The 24,280-nt window shown below is 39.1% G+C and overlaps 2 protein-coding genes and 1 long non-coding RNA gene across 3 annotated transcripts; 1 reads left to right on the forward strand and 2 right to left on the reverse strand.

Moving 5' to 3' along the window:
* Positions 1-469: 469 nt before the first annotated feature.
* ankrd13a (ankyrin repeat domain 13A) lies at positions 470-7,639 on the forward strand. The gene is made up of 15 exons (XM_074670782.1): positions 470-1,148; positions 1,919-2,054; positions 2,356-2,480; positions 2,588-2,633; positions 2,935-3,078; positions 3,175-3,364; positions 3,936-4,002; positions 4,115-4,196; positions 4,390-4,451; positions 4,538-4,668; positions 4,776-4,933; positions 5,033-5,164; positions 5,334-5,494; positions 5,612-5,676; positions 5,839-7,639. The coding sequence occupies exons 1-15, from the start codon at positions 1,041-1,043 to the stop codon at positions 6,035-6,037; spliced, it is 1,806 nt and encodes a 601-aa protein (XP_074526883.1). The 5' UTR covers positions 470-1,040; the 3' UTR covers positions 6,038-7,639.
* A 302-nt stretch (positions 7,640-7,941) lies between these two features.
* On the reverse strand, positions 7,942-9,562 carry LOC141790761 (uncharacterized). Its single transcript, XR_012598282.1, has 2 exons — positions 9,317-9,562; positions 7,942-9,126 (listed from the first exon to the last, which is right to left on the reverse strand). It is a non-coding gene; the product is annotated as an uncharacterized LOC141790761 (long non-coding RNA).
* A 4,578-nt stretch (positions 9,563-14,140) lies between these two features.
* slc6a4b (solute carrier family 6 member 4b) lies at positions 14,141-21,619 on the reverse strand. Its single transcript, XM_074669661.1, has 13 exons — positions 21,391-21,619; positions 20,538-20,672; positions 20,206-20,425; positions 19,929-20,067; positions 19,678-19,812; positions 18,580-18,683; positions 17,817-17,944; positions 17,602-17,714; positions 17,132-17,263; positions 16,928-17,027; positions 16,722-16,822; positions 16,080-16,247; positions 14,141-15,985 (listed from the first exon to the last, which is right to left on the reverse strand). The coding sequence occupies exons 1-13, from the start codon at positions 21,617-21,619 to the stop codon at positions 15,905-15,907; spliced, it is 1,785 nt and encodes a 594-aa protein (XP_074525762.1). The 3' UTR covers positions 14,141-15,904.
* Between the last annotated feature and the right edge of the window lie 2,661 nt (positions 21,620-24,280).

Consider the following 24,280-nt stretch of genomic DNA (forward strand, 5'->3'; position numbering starts at 1 on the left):
ACATAAGGTGAGCTTGATCTATGCACCACCGTGACACGGTACATTAAAAAAACGTTCTATAACTGAAACTTTGACCATGGTGTCAACATTTTTGACCACCAGATACCATCTTTTCGTGCCAATTACATTGCTCTACTACTCAGAAATGATAAGTTCACAATAGATCAATATTGTTGTACATTTGATGTCAGCCTCGGGACAACTGACCAATAATAGGGTTTAAAAAGTTTATGTGGTCAAATAGTAAGTATATATCAATAGAGCAAATCACCAGCCAAAAAACTGTTCTAAAAACATATTTGGTATTGGTAGCTCAGAACAACATAGTAACGTTAACCATTTGACGGTATCACCGGCGGCAGAGTACCAGATATTCAACCTCCCAGTCTCTACCCGACGTCAACACGTCGATCTCATCTTTGAGTTATTCGCACACCGTCAATATATGTGCTAGATATGAAAATAATAGTTCGTTTTATCACTGGTCGCTTTTAAATGTATCTAAGCTACCATTTTTATAAAGGTGAAATACGTTTGTAAATATTTATTTCTGTTCACAATGTAGTGTTTAAATGCAGTGCAACCCCCCATGCGGACATGTAAAATGGTTCCGTCCAACTGGAATCGTCTATTTTTTAATTGAAGCTACGTTTCATTATTAAACCGTTAAAACCGTGCCATTTACTTTCTGAAGTCACATTGTTAAACAAAAACAATGTTTGTTTGTTTTTAAAGGTCACAGTACGCAGTTTTAACTTAATGGGGTTTGTTGGATTTTGCGTCTGTTTCTAAATAGGACACCCCTGTTGTTATTGGGCATTGCTCCTGGCACTTCCTTGTTCAAAAGTTTTATTTAGGGGAAGGCTTGGGGAAAAGTTAAGCGCCGGTTTGGATGTTTTGACGTTTGTATTGATAATAATATGGGCACGGAAAATGTTCATCACACATTTGGGCATGAACGGAGTGTAAGTATTTAGTCCCATGGCTGTAATAATAAGTAGCTGGCTAACGTTGTGCTGAGCGGCTCCACAAAGAGGAAGATGTCCATGGCTAACATAAGCGAAGACATCCGAGTGAAGTTTCCCTTGCACTCCGCAGTGTGGGAGAATGATTACAGGAATCTAGAACAACAAATCACGATACCACAGGTTGGTGAAACATTGCCTGATCATACAGCAAACGTTCACTTTGAAGCCTGCTAGCTTGATGAAGCTTGGAGTAAGATGATAAATCTCTGTAGCCACACTTTAAGTAGGCCAGTCGTGTTGACAGATGCCTTACAGAGTCTAATACAGATTGAAACAGATTTGTAGCTTTTCAACCATCAACAGGTTCACCGTTTTACCCACAATTTCATTTCAGTATACATTCTTGTACATGTTGATTCAGTTTTGGTAATTAATTTATTTCTGAAAAAAAGCGAAATTTCATACCGTGTAATGTAGCACACTAAGAGCTTTACCAAATAAATGTACTAGTTTATGGTGGAATTTGCAGACAGTCATAAGAATTACATACATTGGGAGTTTAATTGGAACTGCCAATGCATGTAATTCGGGCTCAATAATCGAACAGGATGTGTTATTATTTTTATCAGAAGTCATTCAATCATTGTTTACCTCACAGTTTATACATGGTGTTGTTTCAGTGTAACAACTGTTATTCAGTTGTTCTTGTGACCTTAAATGATCACTAATGACACATTTACGTCAAAAGCATGACTGGCATAAGGACCAGGCTTGATGCTTAGTATTGCTAGTATGCTGATCACTGCAATCCCATATCATTATCGATGTTGGCCCAAACTGCATGGTCTAAAATGATGACCTCAAGTAATGACGTCATCTCTGCAGTATGTATTTTTGTTGAGGTAGTCAAATGTGTAACATAACTATGCATTTCTCCTTGATTTTCCCAGAATGATATTGAGGCTGTGGACCCCAGAGGTCGCACTCCTCTGCACCTGGCAGTGTCACTTGGGCACCTGGAGTCAGTGAGGGTTCTTCTTAGACATGGCGCTCAAGTGACAAAAGAAAACGCCTACAATTGGACAGGTTAGTTAAAGACCTTTTCAATAACAGACATAGAAAGTCTTTATCTTTTTTCAAGTACAAAGCAGATATTCTTCTAAGGTTTGGAGATCACTTAGAGACCGTCTCACATCATCTGCTGTTAATGGGGCTTGTAGTGAAAGTGCAAACTGACTCAACTGACTGCAGCAAAATGGTTTCACTTTCCACTGTCATTACCGTCACTGTTGAGGTTATTTTAATGGATAGTTGCCACTCCTGGGAAGCAGATGCTGTTACCTTAAAAGGTTTAGTGGTTTGTGTCTGATTGTCTGTTTGTATGCAGTGCTGCAGGAGGCTGTCAGCACAGGAGATCCAGAGATGGTTCAGTTAGTGCTTCAACGACGAGACTACCTCAAAGCCTCCACTGCTCTGGGAGGAGTGCCTGAGCTGCTGTCAAAGATCCGAGAGGTTTTGCACATATGGTTTTGCTATTACATTATTAGTCATCTGTAAATGTGTCTTGAAATATTTACCTCCAAAGAAAACAATTGATTTTCCTCCTCTTTTTTTAACAGTCTCCAGACTTCTATATGGAAATGAAGTGGGAGTTCACCAGTTGGAGTAAGTTCTTAATGCTTGTGTGCACAGAGTAACCAGTTTATGCTTGACAGAATGGTTCACAGTGATGAAGTATGCAAAAGAGGAAGTTATCTTCTTATGACTGTTATTTTCTAACTGAAAATTCAGACAAAATAAATCATCATTGGCAGCCCAGGGGTTTAACCAGGTAGTTCAGGAATAACAACATACCTTCTTCTCAATAGGTGAAGCATTGGTTCCATTTTAACACTCACTCACTCACTCTGTGTTTACTTGTGTTTCTCTTTCCACAATGGGACATTCATGTGTTGTTTCGTCACAGTCCCTCTTCTGTCACGGGTTTGTCCAAGTGACGTTTGTCGCATATGGAAAAGTGGCGCCAGCCTGCGAGTGGATGCTACTCTTCTTGGCTTTGAAAACATGACGTGGATCAGAGGGCGTAGAAGCTACATCTTTAGAGGAGATGGTTAGATTTTTAACTATAACATAAAAAAGTGATCTCTTTGAGTCATGCTGTTACTTTCAAAATGATCTGAATTCATCCATGACTTTATGTTTACAGATTCCTGTGCAGAATTGATGGAGGTGAACCATGACGATGAAGTAGTGGACACTGAACGCTTCAACATCTCTCAAGAAATAGAGGATGTCACTCTGGAATCCATGCAGCCAGCTGAACAGGAAGTTGCCAAAAGGTTGACCACTCCTATCGTCAACACTTACCTGGACACCAAGGATATCGCTTTTGAGAGGCAAGAGTTGTATCTCTTTTCGTGAGACACCTGTGGATCTTATGAAGTGTTCTGACTTCTGTTCAACATTACAAAGATTTATAATAGCATATTTCAATGCACTTATTCAGAGGAATTTTTAGCCTCAGTGCTCACCTTTCAGTAAACAGAATTTACGAGGAACTAACAACATTAAGTTTTTATTCATGCTGAAAATATGAAAAAAATAAACTAGTTGTGATAGTCAGTTGTATGAGGGGACACATATTATACCATCATCATTATCATCATCGTATTATGTTGTTATTCCATACCTAAATATACTCAGCATTCATAATATTAGTTTTTAGTTTTTCTTTTATCTGCTGAGTAAGGTTTATTCTATTTTTTGTGGCTGATAAGAGAAAATATGTCTGATGGAAACTGTGAAAAGCCTTATTGGGCTGAGAGGAATGTGATTTAAACAGAAAGTTTAGCAATGGATTGTAACAAAGTTCAGGTCTATAAAATGGGGAACCAATCCCAGATTAGTTCTCTCAATTAAAATAGGAATGATTATGAAGTTTTCTATTATAATTTTTTGTTTTCCCAGGAGCAAGTCTGGAATTTGGGGCTGGAGGAGCGACAAAACTGAAATAGTCAATGGATTTGAAGCAAAGGTTCAGAGAAGTTACACATTTCCCCCTAACAAAGCTAAACTGAAGTACCATGAAAAGGTTGTGTGTTATTATGATCAATGAAAGAATAAATTCAGTTTTTTTTTCTTCTTAGGTTTTCAGTGTAAACAATGTTAATGTGGTAATCCGAACAAGGACGGAGCACCTCACAGACGAGGAGAAAGCCAGAATAAAAAGTAAGTGGAGCTGGACTGAAAATACTTTTTATGGATGTATGGATGGTTATGTTGTGTTATGTTATGTTTCATGTGATCAATATAAATCACTCGATATAAATGAATAAAAATTGAAGTGAAATGTTTGGTCTGATGTTATGTGTAGATTTTTTAATAGTCATTATTTTTTTAAGTTGGTCTCTTTTGTCCAAAGGTGAAAGGAACATTTTGGAGTCTCTGCTGGGGACTGTGGAGCAGCACATAAGTGCACAAGGGGTGAAACACAAATTCAGTGATTACATTAAAATCATGCATTTTTATGCCATGTGCTTGCTGATGTGATATGACTGTTTGACTTGTAGGACCTCACTCTTGAGTATGCAACTGCCACCAACCCCACTGCCATCACTCCAGAGGAGTACTTTGATCCTGACTTTGACCTGGGAGACAGAGACATCGGGCGACCCATTGAGCTCAGCATTCGCACACAAAAGTAAGATGAACAGCTGACTGTTTTTGGGGGGATTTTTCTTTGTTTTAATCCAAAGTGAAGTAGTGTGAACATTTGAGAGCTTTGTACTGGGGTCTTTTCTTGTGCAGGTTCAAAGGTACACTGTGGATGAGTGAGGAACATCCCCTGTCCCTGGTAGAGCAGGTGACCCCCATCATTGACCTCATGGCTCGCACCAGTTCCCATTTTGCACGGCTACGAGACTTTGTGACACTGAAGTTTCCTCCTGGGTTCCCTGTGAAAATAGGTGTGTTAAATTCCTGTCACACTTTTAAGATACTTTTTTCTCATCTTCTTTCTGAAGTTTTTTTTTTACATCAAGTCTGTTGTTATTCATTCTGCGCAGAGATCCCACTTTTTCATGTGCTAAATGCCAGGATCACATTTGGTAATGTCAATAAATGCAGTACTGAAGAGGAAGCAAAGCCAACGCCTGCAGCCACACCAACATCTTCAGGAGAAGAAGAGGAGGCTGCGGGTAAGTGTCAAGCCTGTTTAAGCCTGAATGTGACCTGTTTGGGCCCTGGTTAAGGGGAAATAACAGAGAGGAGCACAACAGACCTTTGATTAAAATAGAAACATCACATATGAATTCAAACTTACTCTTAATCTCCAAACTTCTTCTTTTTTCATTCTTATCACTCTAGCTTTGCCTCCATTTCAAGTATGTCCATCAGTATTTGAGGTGCCTGTCAGCTACCATCGTAGAGGAGGCAACCGGCACACAACTGTGTCGAACAATGATGAGGAGCTTCTGCAGTATGCCATCCATCAGAGTCTCCTAGAGTCTCGTGGTATCCCAAGCCAGGTCTTCCTTTTACTACTTGCACAGCTCACCAACAACTCTTTCTCGTTATCTTCTGTTCTCCTTTTTTGCTGAGATTTGCTGCAGCCTTGAAGCCCTTTGATGTTTTTGTCATTGCAGGAGAGGATGTTTGATGACGCTGATGGGGAATTCTCTGATATCATGCCAAGCAGTCAAAGTGACAGGTAGGATTACATGTCAGAGTTACCTGCATAGCAATTACTTAAGTACATGTGGTTAAAGGCATCAGACATGCTACTTATTCGTCCTACGAGGATTCAAATGTGTTTGTTTTCTTCTCGTATGATGGCAGACCAAAGCTTTTTCCCTTCTCAATGTCATTCCAGGAGTGTCCCAGAGGGGGTGCTGGTGGAATACGGAGACACTTCCAGCCCTGCCAGCTCCCTCTCTGCATCCAGCCCTGACTCAGACCTCCGCCTGGCCATGGAGCTCTCTACAAAAGCTCAGCTAGAGGAGGAGAAGATGAGGAAGCAGGAGGAAGAGGAGCTGGAAAGGATACTGCAGCTATCTCTCACTGAGAAGTAAAGGGAATAAAAGGGAATAATAATACAACTTTGTGCAGATGCAGATGCAACCACCACACCTCAGTTTTCCTTCCTAACCACTTAAGTCATCTATGCAACCGCAGATTTCTTTCTGTAACAGATCATTCTTGCAATAGCAGACTTTCGGTAACCAAGAATTTCCAAAAGGTATTTTTGGTAAGAGCATACTCCTTTATATATTTGTATCTCAGTATAGTGTGTGTGTGTGTTTTCACCTTCAAACTTAATTCTTGGACTCTTGCATTATTTTGGGGCGTTTCTTCCTTTAAATTATTTCCTTATGTTATTTTCAAATTCAGAAACTTGGCAGCAACCCATTTTTCCTATCATGCTAGGAAAGGGGGGTGTCATATCAGTGTATTGAAGTTCTGTGAGCAAATTTTTTGACTTTAATGAATGCATATAGTGATAGCACTCACTCAAGCTCCAGTGCTTTGTATGTTGTTTCCTGGTACCAGTTTCCTCAGTCACTCTTAGAGCTAGAACGTAAACAACCTTGCGCAATAATAGAATAGCATAATAGAAAGCTCCTTGTTCTTTGGGCTCAAAGGGACAGATTTGAGTGTTTCCATGGTGAAGTCTTTCTCGCAGAGTCAGCTGCTGAGAACCATGAGCACACTGAATAACACAAATCTCAGGGTTCATATTTTCCCTTCACTTTTAATTTCTTGATCATTTATGAAACTATCTGAAATTGTAGCCTGATAAATGTCTCTGGAGAGACTAAAGCATATCACTATTTTCCATATTGACATTTATTTAGAAAGTTTGGTTCATTGAGTCAAAAGTTTATGAGTAAATCATGTAGTGAATGTACTCTGCAGATGGGAAAACAAAGCATGTTGATGTGAGGGAAATTAAAACTGGCTGCATGGAATTTTTATGGCTTTGCTGCAACAAGGATGTTACTGAGTAACTCAACAGATTTCATCGCAAACAAGTTTTTAACAAAGCAGCCTTGTATAACATCAATCACTTATGTTAGAAATATAACAATAGAGACCAGACCCTCTGTGGATTTACAGCTGTTTCAACGAGAGGTCACAAAACTGCTGCAGAGATTACCTAGATTCCTAAAAAGCAGTGAGTTAGCCTTTTGTAGCCATGAACAACTCCACACCTCCAAGCAAAGAAAATAAGACAAAGCATGCTCGCCATACGAAAGAGGTATTTCTTCAGCATGTGCCAAGGGAAAGCTTTGTATTTGCAAGAGGTGTGGACAATTTTCTGTGGTGCCACTCCAACTTAACTCCTAAGATTTTTTTGTTGGTTCAAAATACAAGCAGAAAGTTTTCAGTTGTACCAGTGTGACGCTGAGGTACATGAATTAACCACTAAAGCTGATTTCACTGATCATCGGCCACATATAAGAAGTGTCTCTGTGAGGCTGCGTCTGTCTGCTGGAGCTTCAGCTTAAAACAAAGCCAATGACTGAACAGCTGACTTAACAGACGTTCTAGTTCATCTTATGCAGACCTTTAAACTGCACCGTTCCAGCTGCAAAGATTTTTTTTAAGTTGAAATTCTAAGAAAATGTGTTGGTTTTTAAATGTTGAAACTAAAATAAAAGCACTTTATTTCAATGAGGATCAAACCTGACTTCATGTGTTTTAATGAACATCAGTACTACTGTTACTTTGTCCCATATTGTCTTAAACCAGGGGTTCCTTTAGTTTTAGCTCAGATTTTTATCTTTCAAAGACAACGTAAAAAAATAGGTGATCTAGTAATTATTGTCCTAACAATTGTACTTTTAATAGTGTTCATGGTTTCTGTAATTTAATAGTCAAATTTTCTCAAGTGACTGTGTATTGAAACAGCTGAGCCATCTTCAGTCTCATAACAAACTTACAGGTTTGTAAGCTTTCAAAAAGACGAGCGAGGTAAACATACTTAAAACATTTTATTAGGAATAAGTTAAAAGGGGACACAAAAAAATAAACATTGTCTCCAGTTCATTTAAAAAAATGTATGTGCAGATTTACATACAGAAAAAAGATCAGTGCAAACTCCAGTAAATGGATGTATTGTGAAAAATCAGATGAGGCATAAAGTATCTCAGTCAAATCAAGTAATGGACCATTACAGGCTGTCAGAGCAGATTATGTACCTGAGAGCCAGAACTTAACCAAAATGAGACAAACACCAGTCTTTTAAAATCATTTTCTCATCAGTGTGTAGATAATGATTTTTTGTTTTGTTTTGTTTTCAATGGCAGAGTTTCTTAGAGGTGTTGAATTAAGTTGAGATCCAGCAACTTTGAGACCATGAAGCATGATTAGCTTGATTTTCACACTTATCAAACTGTTGGTGATGCGTTGGGCTCTGTGGGCATTTTAATCCTTGATACCATTCCCACCAGGGTAAAGCTTTTGTATACGCTTTACAAGGATATCTAGGATCACTTAGGGAAACCTCTTTGATTTGCTTAGCCCTTCCTGTTTAAGGAACCATGCCAGTGATGTCACCACAACATGCAGGGGCTAGATCACCTCACTGTGGGGGTCATCCATTCAGGCCTTAACTGCTCTTGGTTAAAGTTTGAGGGTTTGGCAGGGGGTCTATCTGATCATTATTTTTTAATATGGGGGTTTTGATGTTGGGTTTTGCACCACTTAACTTACAACTGTATTCAGGCCTAATTTAAGAAAGAAGGTGACTGCTAAGCTGTAACATATATAATAAAATATATTGTGCAGATTCTTCCTTTTATTTCTCCATCTGTATGCCAAAGCATGGTTTAATTTAAAGACAAATTAAATAAATAAATTACTGATATGATGATAAAGTACGATATGTTAAGTGTCAGGTGACCTGATTTCGTTAAAAATAAAGTCCAGTTTGCGGTCTGGGAGCTATGGTGGCTCTCCCATAAGCCCGGATATATCCGCTGGGCCCAGGTTGAGCTCCTCGGTGGCCCACACGGGGCAGAGCAGATTTGTCCTCTTGTCTTCAGCTTCTCTGGGATGTTTGAGTCCAGTTTTCACCGGCGAGTCAGCGGTTTGTAGACACACACAGCCATGATGACCATCAACAATAGCAGCACTGCGAGGACGCTCCCCAGCGTGACTGTGGGGACAAAAATAAACGGTGACCACACGTAAACTGGCTGAATAAATGCACAGATACACTACTGTTACTACGTTTTGTTCAGGTTTGTCACTCAAACAGAAAGCCGAAGTCGGGTTAGAAGTCCATTAACCCCGTTCAAGCATCACCACATGATCTGGGCCTTGGATGAGCTCCCATCGTGTCTTACCTAAATTCTGCTTCTGTAGGACCACATAAGGCCTCTCGCCCGCTTTGAAGTCCTCTGTTTGCCCACTCACTAGCTCAATAAAATACATCATTAAAGCTGGTAAAATGAGGTTTGGCATCATAGTGCTGCAGCATCGATGTAGTTTTAACATTAGGCCCAGAGATGGCGCCTGACATGCCTTTATGGTGGAGGAGAGTGATGATGATGATGATAATGGTGATGATGCTGAATGAGGGTGAGGCGTTTCTTCTTCCGCTTCTTCCGCACTTCGGATCCGGGTCCTAAGGCCGTTGGGTTGAGATTCTTGGCATTTACCACAGAGATGGTTGGTTGATTATCTATTTAGAAGGCCAGTGTGCATGAACGAAGTATGTTTGGGCAGTTAAAGCCCCTGTGTGGATTTTATAAGCGTTACTGCAATAGTCTCACTTGAATACATTTGTGTGTTCATAACCAGGGCTTGACATTATTTCTTTTGCTCACCAGCCACTGTGGCTAGTGGTATCCCTGAGTTACTAGCCACTCAGTATTTTCACTTGCCACAATTTGTTGTTGGATAATTATGTTCAATATGATTAAAGCCGATGATAACATGCTAAAGTTTACTTAAAAAAAGATTTACAACCTCTTTAAATGTAAATGACTCCTATGCACACTCAAAACAAGACTACATCAATGTTAAAATCCACAGGTCCTTAATCAGGAATTCAGCTCTGATAAAGTTGTGTGTAACATTGTGCTCCTTTCATATGAAAATATGCAGTCTATTAAGACATAGTAATTAAAATAGTAGTTTGTTATTGCTTATAATAAAATGGTAAAGGGGATTAATTGAACTGATAAAAACTCAGCAAAAGACACTGTCTGCTTAAATATTTATTAATGATTGTAATCAGAAAATCATTTCTTTTTTTTATGAGAATGACAATTAAGGAGAGGTTAATTAAATTTCCTCAGAGCTTTCATAATAAGAGTCATCTTTTTGCTTGTCTCTCTGCTCCATGTTTGAGATAAAATTCAACCCACCAAAGTGGCCAGTGGGAGCAGCAGTGTTACCAGCCACTGCCGAAATCCACTCGCATTTGGCCGGTTGGCCGGTGTTAATGTCAAGCCCTGTTCATAATCCACATTTAAATCAGCCAGACTAGCTTAAGTGTAGCCCGTGACTAAGTTAAATTACAAACTGAGTTTAAAAAGTTTGTACATTGTCTTGTTTTAAACAATGTCTATGAAATTCGCTACGAATAAATACATACCCTTGTTAATTTGCATCTTGCAAAAGTCTGTCAAAGAAAAGTATTGTTAAAAAGATCTGCTCTCCATTAATTTGCTATCAAAACAGATGCTTGGCGAGAGCCCCATCCTTTCAAAAGCGGGTGATGCTCAAGGGAAATGCAGTCTTTATCCTGTAAAAACGCTGCCTTTTCTTTCTGGACCAGCAGAAACCTTGGGAATTGGAAATTAAAGGTAGAGTCTGCAGGATTTTCCTAAAAAAAAAAAACAGAATGTCAACTTTTACAGGAATAATCCAGCTGGATTATCACTTCTGGGCATTTGTTTGCCAGTGTGTGCCTTGAACCCCTCCTCTACCAGTATGTTGATGTTTTGGTTGTATCTGTACGGGACGTTTCTGGGCAGGGAGGTTTATCAACCAATCACAGTGCACCCTGTGCGCAAATTACTTTGCGTGTTGATTAGCGAGTGGAAGAAGCTATCCTGAGCAGCAACTAGCTAACATAGCATGTAGCAAGAAAAACAACCAAAGTAAAACGAAAAGCCAAACAGATAAAGCCTTTTCCTGAAAGAGGAGCGTGAACGTAAGGCTTGGTTTGACTTTCACTTGCTTTAGGGAATGTGGAGAGCAGCTCGGGACAAAGACCAACGCGAGTTGGTTTTCTGCTAACCAGGTATGTGTCAAATAACCCAGTGAATAGCTTGTGCTATGAATATCTCTTGCTCTGAGAACTCTATACCAGCAATGTGTGATTTTACTTTAGGCTTGACTTATGTATTGAGTTGATTATAAATTGTTTTGTTAATGAGAGGAAAAAGGTTTATCATTTGAGCTCTGGCCAGTTCCATCATGATCCCAACTGCACAACCTTTTCTGCAGCCCTGACTACAGATTAGTGCTGTGCCATTTTTTAAGATGGTTTTCCTGTGGAAACTGTGTATAAAATCTCTTTCCTTACTGGTAACCATCAAACAAGTGTGAGGCCTCCATCGCATTTTCCCATTTCTGAAATGTCAAAGAGCAATGAAGAATGGAGATAAAGGTCAAGCTCCTCGGGGTTATATCCTTATATAGTTACTCTGCATGACTGATATATGGCCTTTTACCTTTATCACCGCAGAACTTAAGATTGCACACTTATACACTTATTGCTCTTAATTAATAGCAAGGGAAGCTTAATGAGCTTTCTCAAATGTCTTTCACGGCTTCCTGGATAAATGCATCATCAACAAAGTAACATTTCATTACAGCATGAACCTGTTCTGTAGGTGTTCAACATAATTCAACAAGTTATTTATTCTATTTCCCCCATAAGCAATTAAGTAAACAAAGTATGAATGGAAAAAAAATGTTGTTGTAAGTTTATTTTAAGCATTGTTCTGGGAGTGTGAGCTCCATATTCTTTTCCTGCTGATTCATGTGTATTTGAACATTGTTTTGACAACAGGTATGAAGGAGCATTGCATAATCACAGGCATTACATCTTTTCACATAAAGAATTATTTACCTGTGCATAGCTCAACAGCAGCTGGATTAACACTTTTCTCCTGAAATACATTTTTGATGTAGGGTGATATTGAGAGAGTTTGGCAATATTTTCCTCAACCAGTTCTCAGCTTGATGACAGTGGGCTGCAGTGTCAAAGCAACATGCTTTCTTTACATAACTGACTTCACATTGCGTACCCCACCTACAGCACACCAACCAGCTTTAACAGGGACAAAAAAATAACTAAACAATAAAATGGAGGGAGTTCTAGTCTCTGATGCTGACAGTGAGATGCTGGTTACTGTGGACTCAACAGAACACATCTGCAGAGCACAACCAGAGTTTACAGAAGGGGAATAAGATTCAGTGGACCAAAGGAGAGAAAGGGAAAATGTAAGGGCTAACTGGAATATGGGTTAGGTTTTTTTTGTTGTTTTTTTTTAACCTACTTTCTTCTTTGTCAAGAGGTTTAATCAGAAACCAGGCAGCTTAAATTACACTATACCAAAAGTGTTTGTCTCTCATTTTGTTGATTTTTTGTTTGTGTTTTCCTGCTTAATGACACTCCAAGATATGTTTACCTTATTAAAATAGTGTGTCAGTCACTGAAAGGAAGGGCAGAGCTTAAATAACAAATCATGCCGACATTACAGCATACACACTAAAATGGAAATGTACTGAAAATTAAAATAGTTTATATCAGTGCACTATGCTTAAGTCAAGGTGGCTTATTTATTAAAGAACTGATGAGCTGATCAGTGTGCTGCAGGGCAGAAGGAGTAGTGTGCTGGAGATGTGCTGAAAATGTCCTTAATCGAGTGTATACTTACGCTTAAAATAGTGTTAAGATCTAAATTCTTTAAAATGAGCTTTATTAAACATACAATATCTAAACATATCACAGCTGACCTCCTCTGCTGTAGTTATTAGCCTAGCTTGTGGGTGTGGCAGGTTTCTGAGCAGAGGTTGAGCTGGTGGATTGTACACCCACCATTGACAAGTACCTCATCTCTATCATACCCAACTGCGGTAAGTTTAAGACTGATCTATTCATAACAGGAGCTGGATTACCTGTTCCCCATAACTTATAATTTGGGATAAAAGTGATAGGACTGTTGTTGTATGTATTTTTTTTATATTATTATTATTTTTGAAACATTAATTCATACATTGAAATATGTTTCAGAGGGAGATACTGTGATACAAATATCACAACAATCAAAATCTATGAAAGGGTAATGTCAGCAAATTGTAGCTTGAATGTGAATAGTGTTTTGACAGTCTTTCCTGTAGATTCAAACACTTTCCAGTGGTGTTAAAGGATGTTGTAGGAATTAACAATTACAACTACATGAGTATGAGTAAATGCTCAGTAGCAGGTTTAGTCGTAAGACATGCAGCACCTTTGCTGTCATTGTGTCTTTAAAATACTGTTTGTCAAGCTGCCTCTGTTACATAGAGAAGAAGCATGTGTCAAGCAGTGTCCCTTTTATGTGTCTCCTGTGCTCTCCTGTTCTCTGCTTCAATAGCCATCACTGACACAAAGGGCCTTTGATCTGCACGTCCATCAACCAGCACCTCAATACAGAATCATATGTTCCCATCCACTCCCTGCTCCTGTGAGGCTTCATACCTGTCATCCTTTAAAAGATCAGGCCAGGGTTACCCAAGAATATAAATCTGCCGAATGAGTAAAGATCTGAAGACTACCGTTAGTGAGTACATGTAAGTGTGTGTGTGTGTTTGTGTTTTTGAAGGTACAAGCTGCTCTATTCCTTTGTATATTGATGGATTCTGGATGTTGCAAATTAGTCTGTTAATTAGAATATCTAATAGAGGTGAGCAGCAACAGCCAACAACCATTACAAAGACCAGAAGATCCCCATATAGAGATTCACAAGAGCAAATCTCTCACATGATATCCTACATACTTACAGTCAGAGTGGAAAAAGATCCACTTTTTAATGCACACAGTGGAATACAAACGCTTGAAATACTGCTTCATGTTTGGGCAGTTCATATTCACTTTTAATCTCAAGGAATAAAACAAAAGACAGATAAAATATGTCAACTATGATCAATTTACACACATGTGACAGTTACATAAACCTGGCTGAAATCACACAACAATCATCACCTTGCTCACCACATTATTTTCTCCAAATTAAGTGTAAAGAGCTCACAGAGAAGTTAAACACATGGACAAAAACATGAGCGATGTTATTGTCCTTGCAAAGAGATCTGAACAGTCTTAAATGATAGTGTAAACATCAGAGAGCCACAATATTGATACAAGCTTTACACTTTTGTACAGACTGTAATATTTAGGCTGATTAAGGCAAAACAGGCTATCTGTAGTCAAATGGAGCCATCAGCTGGAGATCGAAAAGCTCATTTGAACTCAGTGAATTAATACAGTAATGTTGAGTGGGATATCCACAAAGTACACGGGCTCTTGAAAAAAAAAATACTTGTACTGTAGTCTAAAAAAATCATTTAAAATGAACTGTTGTGGTCTTTTTGATGGCCATCTTATCGCTGACACAAACACATGGTGAGAATACAGCTTTTTTGCAGCTATAACAAGCAATTGGCATCAGATCTGTAACAAGCACACCATTACATAGCTACTGTTTAATATATATTACAGCAGTGGAAAAAATAATAAAGCGGTTATGATTCATTGTTGGACTTATTGGGATCTAGTTTTCTTTAATCTCATCATGACAATATTTGGACTTCAGACCACTCACATCCACTTCTACACGAAAAATGGTTGCTGTGAAAGAAACAATAACTTACTGTAGAGCATGTAGCTCGATGAATGGATTCAAAAGCCCTGGTACACAGTTTTAATGCACATATGCATGCATATAATACATGCTATAGGGGTTCTAAATCTGTTACTTTGCTATCATGTCAAGTAGAAAGCTGATGTTGTAGAAAAGCATGCTGAGCTGAATTTTTTCAACTTTGACAAACTAAAGAAACAAACACCTCAACAAGAAAAACAGCCCCATGCAATTATGAAAGATGTGCCATTTGCAGAAATACATGTTTTTAACTTCCTTGGCATGTTGTACTTACGGGGGAAGCAGACAGTTACATAAATATGGCTTTGTCTCAAAATGTGCACTTCTGCACTTACGCTCACAATTTTAAATGTATAAGTGTATTCACACTGAGAGTATGGAAGAATGTGCATTTTGATCCCTCAGCTGACGCACTCGAAACAGTCAAAAAGTTGAGTGTTGAACTCTGGACACTTCTCCCTCCTCAGTGGTCGCCATCTTGACCAGTCAGAGGAAGGGGTGGGAACAGATCTCACAATGGTTGATACTTGCAATTAATGAATAACGGAAGAACGCCTATGAACGCCTGTGAACGCTTGTAAAATGCTGTCGTCACTTCGGTTAAATGTGAAGCAGCAGTGTTTGATTTGAAACAACACTACAACGTGAGATTTTGTGTACCATTCTAGTAACTACAGTGTGTACACAGTGCACTTCATGTGAGTGTACTTACAGAAGTATCTGATTTGAGACAAGCACGACCCCTAGAGTTGCACAAATGTAACACCTGAAGATAGTAACAAGTGAAAGTCATGTACTGTCCAAGTGACGCAGGTCATTCTGAATACACACAGAGCAAACAGTAAGATGAGTATTGCTATGTCAACTCTTCAGGGTTACAAATTTAGCAGCATTTTCTATTTTACAGTGTCGGCATCATGAGCAGGTCACAGTCATGATGTCAGATGATGTCCAGGTTCCAACACACATCACTTAAATCTTGGGTAGAAAAAAAAAAGACTACAAGCAGGGAATGAGTTGTGTGTTTTTTCATACACTGAAGTACTCATCCTCCTAAGGTACAGTAACCATGGTGAGGTTGTCGGTGTGGATGTCGGGTATGGTCCTTTCTGGTCTTAGACACACTGCCAACCTCTGTGTAAAACAAACCGAAGAAGAAAAAGGATAGAAGTTGAAGGAAACTGCAAATTAAGTTAAATATCTGAGCATTTTACAACCTCACACTGACCTGTTTGAGGGACCCAGGAGTCCACACCAGCTTGTAGACCATGTAGATGGGGATCCACATGAAGGATGAGAGGCCCACAAAGTATCCCACGGTGATGCTCCAGTCTGGGTACTTATAGTCAAACAGCGTGAGGGGTGGTGTTTTCAGCAAGGAGCTCACGATAATGTACTGAGAGGAGTTGGAATACATACCCGTTATTGCTATATATGCAAATGTCACTTTTGAGTTGTAACACATTATACTGAGGTAGAGTAATATAACTGTCCACATGGGTTGTAATAGATATTTATAAAGGAAAAAGGAATGATAGAATAATAATACAAAATGTCAAATGGGGGTTCTTTATGGAGACAGAGTCAAATAAGACTAAAAATATGAAACCATTATCAGAGAGGGGGCTCTGACATTTAGCCAAGTATTTTACAATATAAAAATATTGGGGAATCTAATCTAAAGAAAGGGAGTGGCGGAGCAGCCTTCAAAGGCCACATCAGGTTGGTTTTAGATCTCTTACTGAACTTTTTTGTGCCCTGGACCTCTGTGTGGCTCTGAAAGCTCTGTTATTTTGTTATATAATATTTTATAACATTAGAAAGCATTCCCCTGCTGATGGTAATGTAATAAGAATATTTGGTATCTTACCGCTAGAAATGCAGGACTGATGGCCACCCAGCACACCCTCCAGAATAACCCTGGAGCTTTTCCCAGCATGGCCTGGACATCATTACTAAACCTTTTGATACCTGAGAACAACCAAATAAATAAAGGACACAGTCTCCCACAGTGTTGGTTTTTAACTGTACCAAACAGGATACCAGTTGACAGGTGCGGGTAATAATCTTGTTTACCATAGAACCAAGAAACAGCAATGGCTTCGAGGAAACCCACAGCTATGATGGAAGACCCAACTCCAAATTCCTCTAGCAGCTTCACTACGTAGGCACCACCCTGTAAATAACATTATTATTTTTCTTCACTCTTTTGACATTTCTTGAAAGATACAAATCTCTTGTTCTTTTTGGTTTAGTTGCATAAAATGTGAAAAGACTTACATTTGTAAGGGTGCTCAAAGAGCCCAAGAAGCAGACAACTACCAAGCCCAGGACTAACAGCTCACGTCTGTGAGAGAACTGATCAGGATATTCATCCAGCACGGCAGTGATGATGGCCTCCAGTCCACCAAACTAAAACACACACAAAGAGATCCTAATCTATCAAAATGCATTGTACCCTTCGCTTTATATTTCATTAGCCTTTCAATTAATTTGGATAGTCTGTGTCAACTGATAGTTAGGAACATATGTCCTCACTGCAGCATTGAATTCAAGCCCACACTGGCAAACTAAAGTATTTGTGAAACGAAATTAATGTAAGGATTTTGCTGAATTTAAATAAAACCTATATTTTTAAGATCTATTTTTTTTAAATCAAATTTATTAATTTATAAATATTCCATTCAAAGTGATAATAGGCAGTTTGTCAATAATGTTGTGAAGTTGCAACCTGAGTTCACAGTCCATACCGTGCTGTCCAGTCCCAGTGTGATCATCATTGTGAAAAAGATAATAGCAAAGAAGGTGGAGCCCATCATGTTTGCAATGGCCTCTGGGTAGGTAATGAATAGCAGACTTGGTCCTGAAAGAACACGAAATATGTCAGGCTGAGCATTTAAACTTCTAACACCATTTTTCTCCTTACTTCCCTTCATTATTTTAAATGTTGAATACATCTGCTGACCTTTATCCCTGGCCACATCCTCCACATCCACCTGCCTCATCTCTGCCATGTAGCCCAGCACGGTGAAGATCACAAACCCTGACACAAAGCTGGTCAGACAATTCACCAAACTGGTCACGATGGCGTCTCTATGGAGGAAGAGATAAAATCCAATTCACAAACAGGGAGAAAAATATTTCTGATTGTTATTGGTTGTGCTTATCAACCTGAAAAACCAAACTTTTAATTTTACATCTTATATTGTCTTCCAAGCTGCTAGACCTTGTTTTTCTGCCCTCTAAACGCACCTCTTCCAACCTTTGTGACACGTGGTGAATGGCTCTTTATAGTTTCTCTGAAGCTTTGTGTTGGACACATAGAGGTACTCGGTGATAGCAACCAAAACTACCCTGACACACTAATGAGGGATACTCTGCAGGAGTATGTATACTGTGTGTTCATTGGAGACATAAAACTCTCAGGCTAATTAGCGAGCATCAGTCTGCAGGATGCTTAGAATGACAAAGTCTCCTGTCTCCATGAGAGCTCTTCAGAAGAAGTCATGATTTAAAAAAAGAGCATCAGTGTCATGCCACAAATCCCGGAGCTTCTCTTCTGACAACAGGGTGTGAAAAAAAGGCATCAAAACAGATTCTTAGCAGGTGGTGTGATTTCTTATCAAATGGAGGGTGAAGAGTGTTTGGCTTTTCATTTGGATGCTCTGCTCCTGCTTGGTTCAAACCACAAATATGAGTTCTCATGACTCAGTGTCGTCAGTTCTCACCGATAGCAGTTATTTGTGAAAGGGTTGTAGCTAGAGAGAGCCAAGAGGACCCCGAATCCGGGCCCCAGAGAGAAGAATATCTGCGCTGCAGCATCTACCCACACCTGAAAATGTTAGAAAGAGACAAAAACAGGCATTACACCTTTGAAGAATTCTGGCAGATCAATTCAAGAGATGTTTTTAGAAGCATAATTACCGTATCATTGAATTAAACAACTGTCTGCCAAGTCTTTCCTCTGGATTATTGTAACTTTATCTGTCAACTTTTATTTTCTTACTTCTCTTGTGACCCCTTAGTATTTAATTCTCCATGCAGAGAGGTGTTGTATCAGTCGTATAGTAATGTAGTGGCCGCACAGCTGTACACAGGGAGATCTGAAGAGCAGCACGCATTCGGCAGTAAAAAGAGGAGGGCAGTGTTGGGTATTGGTGAGTGAGATAGAAAGGGAGGCCTTTGTTAATGGGCAGAAAATCTAAACCAATTATGCATCTTATTATCCTGCTCTGTGGTTTATTTATGCATCTCATTTCATCTCATCCATATTCTCCTGCAACCAAAGCACTCACACATGTTGAGCAAACCAAGCACCACGAGCTGTAGAGGGAGATGAGGACATTTAATAGATGTGAAAAAATATATTTAGACAGATTCTCATCAGAGTAGTAGATATAAATAAATTATGGTTTATATTTAGCTACTGCCTGTCATGTATGAAAGATGTATGTATTATTATAATGGTTCAGTAGGTTAAATGTCACTCAGGGGGGATGGTAAAGAAACACACAATAAGACAGTAAGTCCTAACTCTGGTGAAAGAGTTAAAGCCTTTTTGGGAGGTAATGTCTCCTGGGAAAAAAGACCAAAAATAATAGGAGTAACTGATTTGACACATAGCTGGAAAAACAGGCTAAACCAGGTTAAATAACAGCTGTTTTTTCCTCATGAATGAATCAGGCTACAGACAATTTTTTTTAAAAAGTTCTTGTTATAAAATCAATATGCATTTTGAATCAAAAGCAAAAAGGCTAAATCATGCTCACCATGCACTGTGCCCTTTACTGTCACAACAGTTATGAAACCAACTTTCTACAACTCACACTTGTCTCCAGCAGCTTTTCCCATTGTGGTTTCAGGTAAAACACCACACCTTTCCATGCTCCGGGCAGAGTGGCCCCTCGAATCAACAAAATGAAAAGCACTATGTAGGGCAAAGTAGCAGTCACCCACACCACCTGGTTTGGAAGAAAGAAACCAGAGATGAGAATGAGATAAATGATGGTTGTATAAGATTAGTGTTAATAAATGCAGAAAATGTCTAAATTGTTGTTAACTTGCTGCATTGTGTTACCTTCCCTGAAGTTTTCACACCCTTCCACAGGCTGAAGTAGACAATGGTAAAAATGAGAAAAAGGCAAAGCATCAACTGCCAGCGAACACCGCCAACGTTTTTCAGCCCTGATGCCTTGTGGATTTCCAGAACATTCCTCCTGGAAAAACAAAATACACATTTCAGTGTGTTTTCAGCACAGCAGCCAACCTCCCTCCTTCTTAATCTATTTCTGTAGAGCATTACTGTAAAGCTATTTATATATGTGGTTTTGTTACTCACACTTACATGCACTTACGTGTAAAATTCCTCTGCTGGAGACCTGGAGGCATTGGTCCAGGTGACGTTGTCCATGCCAAAGTAGTTGGTGCAGTCGGGGGTGTTCCACACGTTGTCACAGTTTGTCCAGGGCAGGATGCTGGAGAAGGAGGAGTAGAAGTAGAAGAGGGCCCAGGCGATGATGGTGTTGTAGTAGAATGACACATACAGAGCGATGATACAAATGGCATATCCTATTCCTGAAACACAGAAAAAAGGTCAGTCAGAGGTTAAAAATAAATAAATGAACTCTTTTGCTTTAAAGAGCAAATTTTCAGTTATGCATCTGAACATCTGCCAGTGAGCACTTACCTTTGAAAATGGGACAAATGTGTTTCCATATGGAAATGGCTCCAGTGCGGTGAAACTGTCCAAGTGCCAGCTCCATGTAGAAAAGCGGCACACCACCAAAGATAGCCATGGTAATGTATGGAATAAGGAAAGCACCTGTACACATGCAAGAAGATACACATTCTGCAGGGCGTCCACAGGAAAACCAACTATTACAGCTGCCAAAGTAAAATGCAAAATTAAGCAAGCATGGAACAGATGACAAACACTTTCCTTTTCTGCACTGCAATTGTGCATAAACTTCTATTAATTTCATGTTTTTGGAGCTTTCTTGCTTTCTTTTTTTATACACTACCTCATGTTAATGCTCAATTTGAAATTCCTTGAAATTAAATGTTTGTTTTTTGTTTTTTTTCTCTAAAACTCCGGTTGCTTTTCAGTAGTTGCTGCCCAGATCCTAGATCCAAGTGAAAACAAAATGTTTTTAGCTATATATGAATGAAAATGCATATGAAACATTGTTTTTTTAATCATAAAAAGTTACTTTTTTCTTTTTAATGGAAAAAATTGTATTTCTGAAGCTCATGTGAAATAAACACAAGTGAAAAAGCAGCCTAGTAAAATAAGAATGAAGTAATGTAGGTAAGAGTCAAACTTTTAAATGCTTTTAAGGGACGTGGAGGCTACAGATGTGCAGTTCAGCACCATGGACAGTTTCTGCAGCCAGATGCGTAGCTTCAGTCTGGTCTCTCAATGATGTGAATTCTGTCATTAATTAGATATGAGGACCCTTAAAAATGTTTGCCAAGTGGCTCCACTCCTAACTTATCAATTTCAGCTAAATGACCCCTTTGAAAATGTCAAATCCACTCACCGCCACCGTTTTGATAGCACACGTAGGGAAATCTCCAAACATTTCCTAGATCCACAGCAAAGCCAATTACTGACAGGAGAAAATCCATCTTTTTGCTCCACTTGTCCCTAGAGTTAGTCTGGGTCATAACCGGAACCGGGACCGCATTGTTGTTTGCGGTGTAGCCGGGGTTCGGGGAGCCTTGGTGGGTCTGACTGCCGGCCATGACCGCTGAGTCCAGTCGGGGCATCGGACTGTGAAAAGTCAGCCAGAGGAGCAGTTCCACACGGAGGAGGATGTTTCTCTGTGGTGATGACAGACGGGCCGGCTGGAGGAGTGGGTGGAGCTGAGAAGAGGCTACCTGTTGGAGGAGAGAAATAACGCACCAACTTTTCAGCAATTTGAGCCAAAACCACTTGTTCAGTTTCCTGGATCTTGATCGACAGCAGCTTTGTAAGTTTTAACAAGCTCACAGGCAGGGACTGCAACTTGGAGGTTCAACGTCTTCACCACAGACTGCTGATTTATACTCTTTAATGCATACGAGTGTTTGGCTAATCAAAATTACTTCAATATCATGTCAGACAAAAAGACCCCAGAAGTGACAGTGCTGTGTGGGGCTCACTTCATTAGAAAATCCACTGAACTGACAGTTTAAAACAACCAGAGCTTTCGACTGTGAAAACGCTTGTATTGTTTTCCAGAAGTCATAGGTTCTTCTGTTTGGTACAGTTACGACGTGGTGTTCTGAACAACTAACGGCCGTGCTATTGAAGTATCTAATCTTCTCTAAATGGCCTTCGAATGAAGAGATAGAATTTGTTTTTTTTTTTGTTTTTTTTTTCCAGCTCTCCCATTGTAACCACTAATTTCATGGTTTTACATTTCTGCTGAGTTCTTATTTTAGTAGGTTTGTAGTGTGTTTTCATGTAGATTTATTTTTTCATAAAAATCTGATTATCAAATCAGGATAAGAATACTTTATTAATCCCCGAGAGGAAATTGCTTAAAATTAGGGATGTTCCAATCATGTTTCTTTTTGCTCTCGATCCGATTTTTTTATTTTGAGTATCTGCGATGCCGATATTTCCCGATCCGATCTTTCAGCAATGCATTAAGAAAAAAGAAAAGAAGAAAAACTCCTACAAGTTGCCCTTTGAGGTTTTTTATGTGATTTAAATGAAGGTATCATTCTAGCCAACATGGATATAGCTTTTTTTCTCCACTTGGTGCAGCATTGGATCAACAAAATAAAAACAAAGCTTCTCAGTGGTGCGCCACAAGATTACCTTGTATGTGTGTGACAATAAGGTTGCAATTTCTTGTTTGCAATTTTGTTGTACTTGTTATAATGACAAATTAAGTTATATTCTAAAATGAATGATGATGTGCTATTATACACATTTTTATTAAAAACAAGAACTAAGGCCCCAGGCTTTTTCCGATTCCCTCTCCCCCGATCTCCGATCATTAAAAAATGCTCCGATCAGCCCCGAGTCCGATCATATGATCGGATCAGGGCAATCCTACTTAAAATATATCTCTAATATCTCTAACAAGTTACGTTTTAGGCATAAGCCACACTGTTGAGTATGGTAACCAGGTTGTTTCAGAACTGGGATGCGAGGATTGGTAAAGTTTAACAACCTCATAAGTCACACTGCAGTCACAGCTGGAGAAACTATATGAGCTGGTCTCACACAGCCTCATACAGGGGTTACAGGGTTATGCATATTCAAACTCTTAGACTTTAATTGATGCCAGCACAGTTTTCAATCAACGCAGAAATGATCAGGGAGCTAATGCAGAGAGGTTCAGCTTTCCAGAACTTGTTTTTTGCAGTTGGTCTTGTGTTGATAGGGGCCTTGGGTTACTCACCGTCTCTCTTAAGGAAAAGGACATACTGTTATCATATAAGAATGGAACTACATATTATAACTGACAATTTAACCCATAAAAAGCATATAAATAGAGAAAAGTGAGGAACCTGAAACCTTGTGGGTCACCCTTAGTTGAAACGAAAAACAGGATGGGGGACTGTGTGGATCTTCTGAGACCAATTTAAAACACAATTTTCTTTGGAACATTTCTAAAATCATCCTCACCATTTGCAAAACAGTAAGTGAATTTCTGAAAACAGTTCATACAAATAGCAAAAAAAAAAAAACAAACAAACGTGGATTTCCTGCAAAAGCAAATCTCTTACTCAAAATTCAGAGGTCATATCTCAAAAGTAAATGTCTGTGTCAGTGAACATGTCAGTGCCATCAGACTGACAAGTCCTTGTGTCATTGTGTACGGATAGGACAGTCAAAGTGCTTGGTCATATTTTCAGAATAACAGTGTACTCTGGAGGAACGTTCTGATGTAAACTATGCCTGAAGTTTTGATAACAGTTGTTAAAAATGATAAGTTACATCTTAGTGTATGTACTAGATTGATTACAAGAGACTGGACAAAATACACATTTTCACTTTCACTGTTTGTGCTGTAGTTTGTTGACTGACCCCATTATTGCAATACAGAAAGGAGAAGAAAGCACAAAGGGAAAAAAAAAAGAAATGTGAACATAGGAAAAACTGTATACACAGTGCTATGGGAATTACAGTGCAGTGCAGTCTTCCTACACCTCCTTATGTTCCTGTTAATGGGCAACAAATTGTTATCTGCATCACAACAAAGATCTTCTCTGTGAACAAAAAGCCTGAATGATTGAGGACACAGTTGTTCTCCCAACTTTTGGATTTTGGACCAACCGCAGTCTTTGAAAGCTTATGACTGAGAACATGGTCCACGAGTGTGATCGATCTTTATTGTCCTTTACAGGAAATTTGTTGCCACTGTCTGTACAGAGGAAAGTTAACAATAATACTTACAAGGTGATGGTTCAGGAGATGTACCTTTGAGCTAT

The sequence above is a fragment of the Halichoeres trimaculatus genome, unplaced genomic scaffold (assembly GCF_033239565.1).
Source record: "Halichoeres trimaculatus isolate MK-OKI-2021-1 unplaced genomic scaffold, fHalTri1.1 fHalTri1_scaffold_5, whole genome shotgun sequence".
Lineage (NCBI taxonomy): Eukaryota > Metazoa > Chordata > Actinopteri > Labriformes > Labridae > Halichoeres > Halichoeres trimaculatus.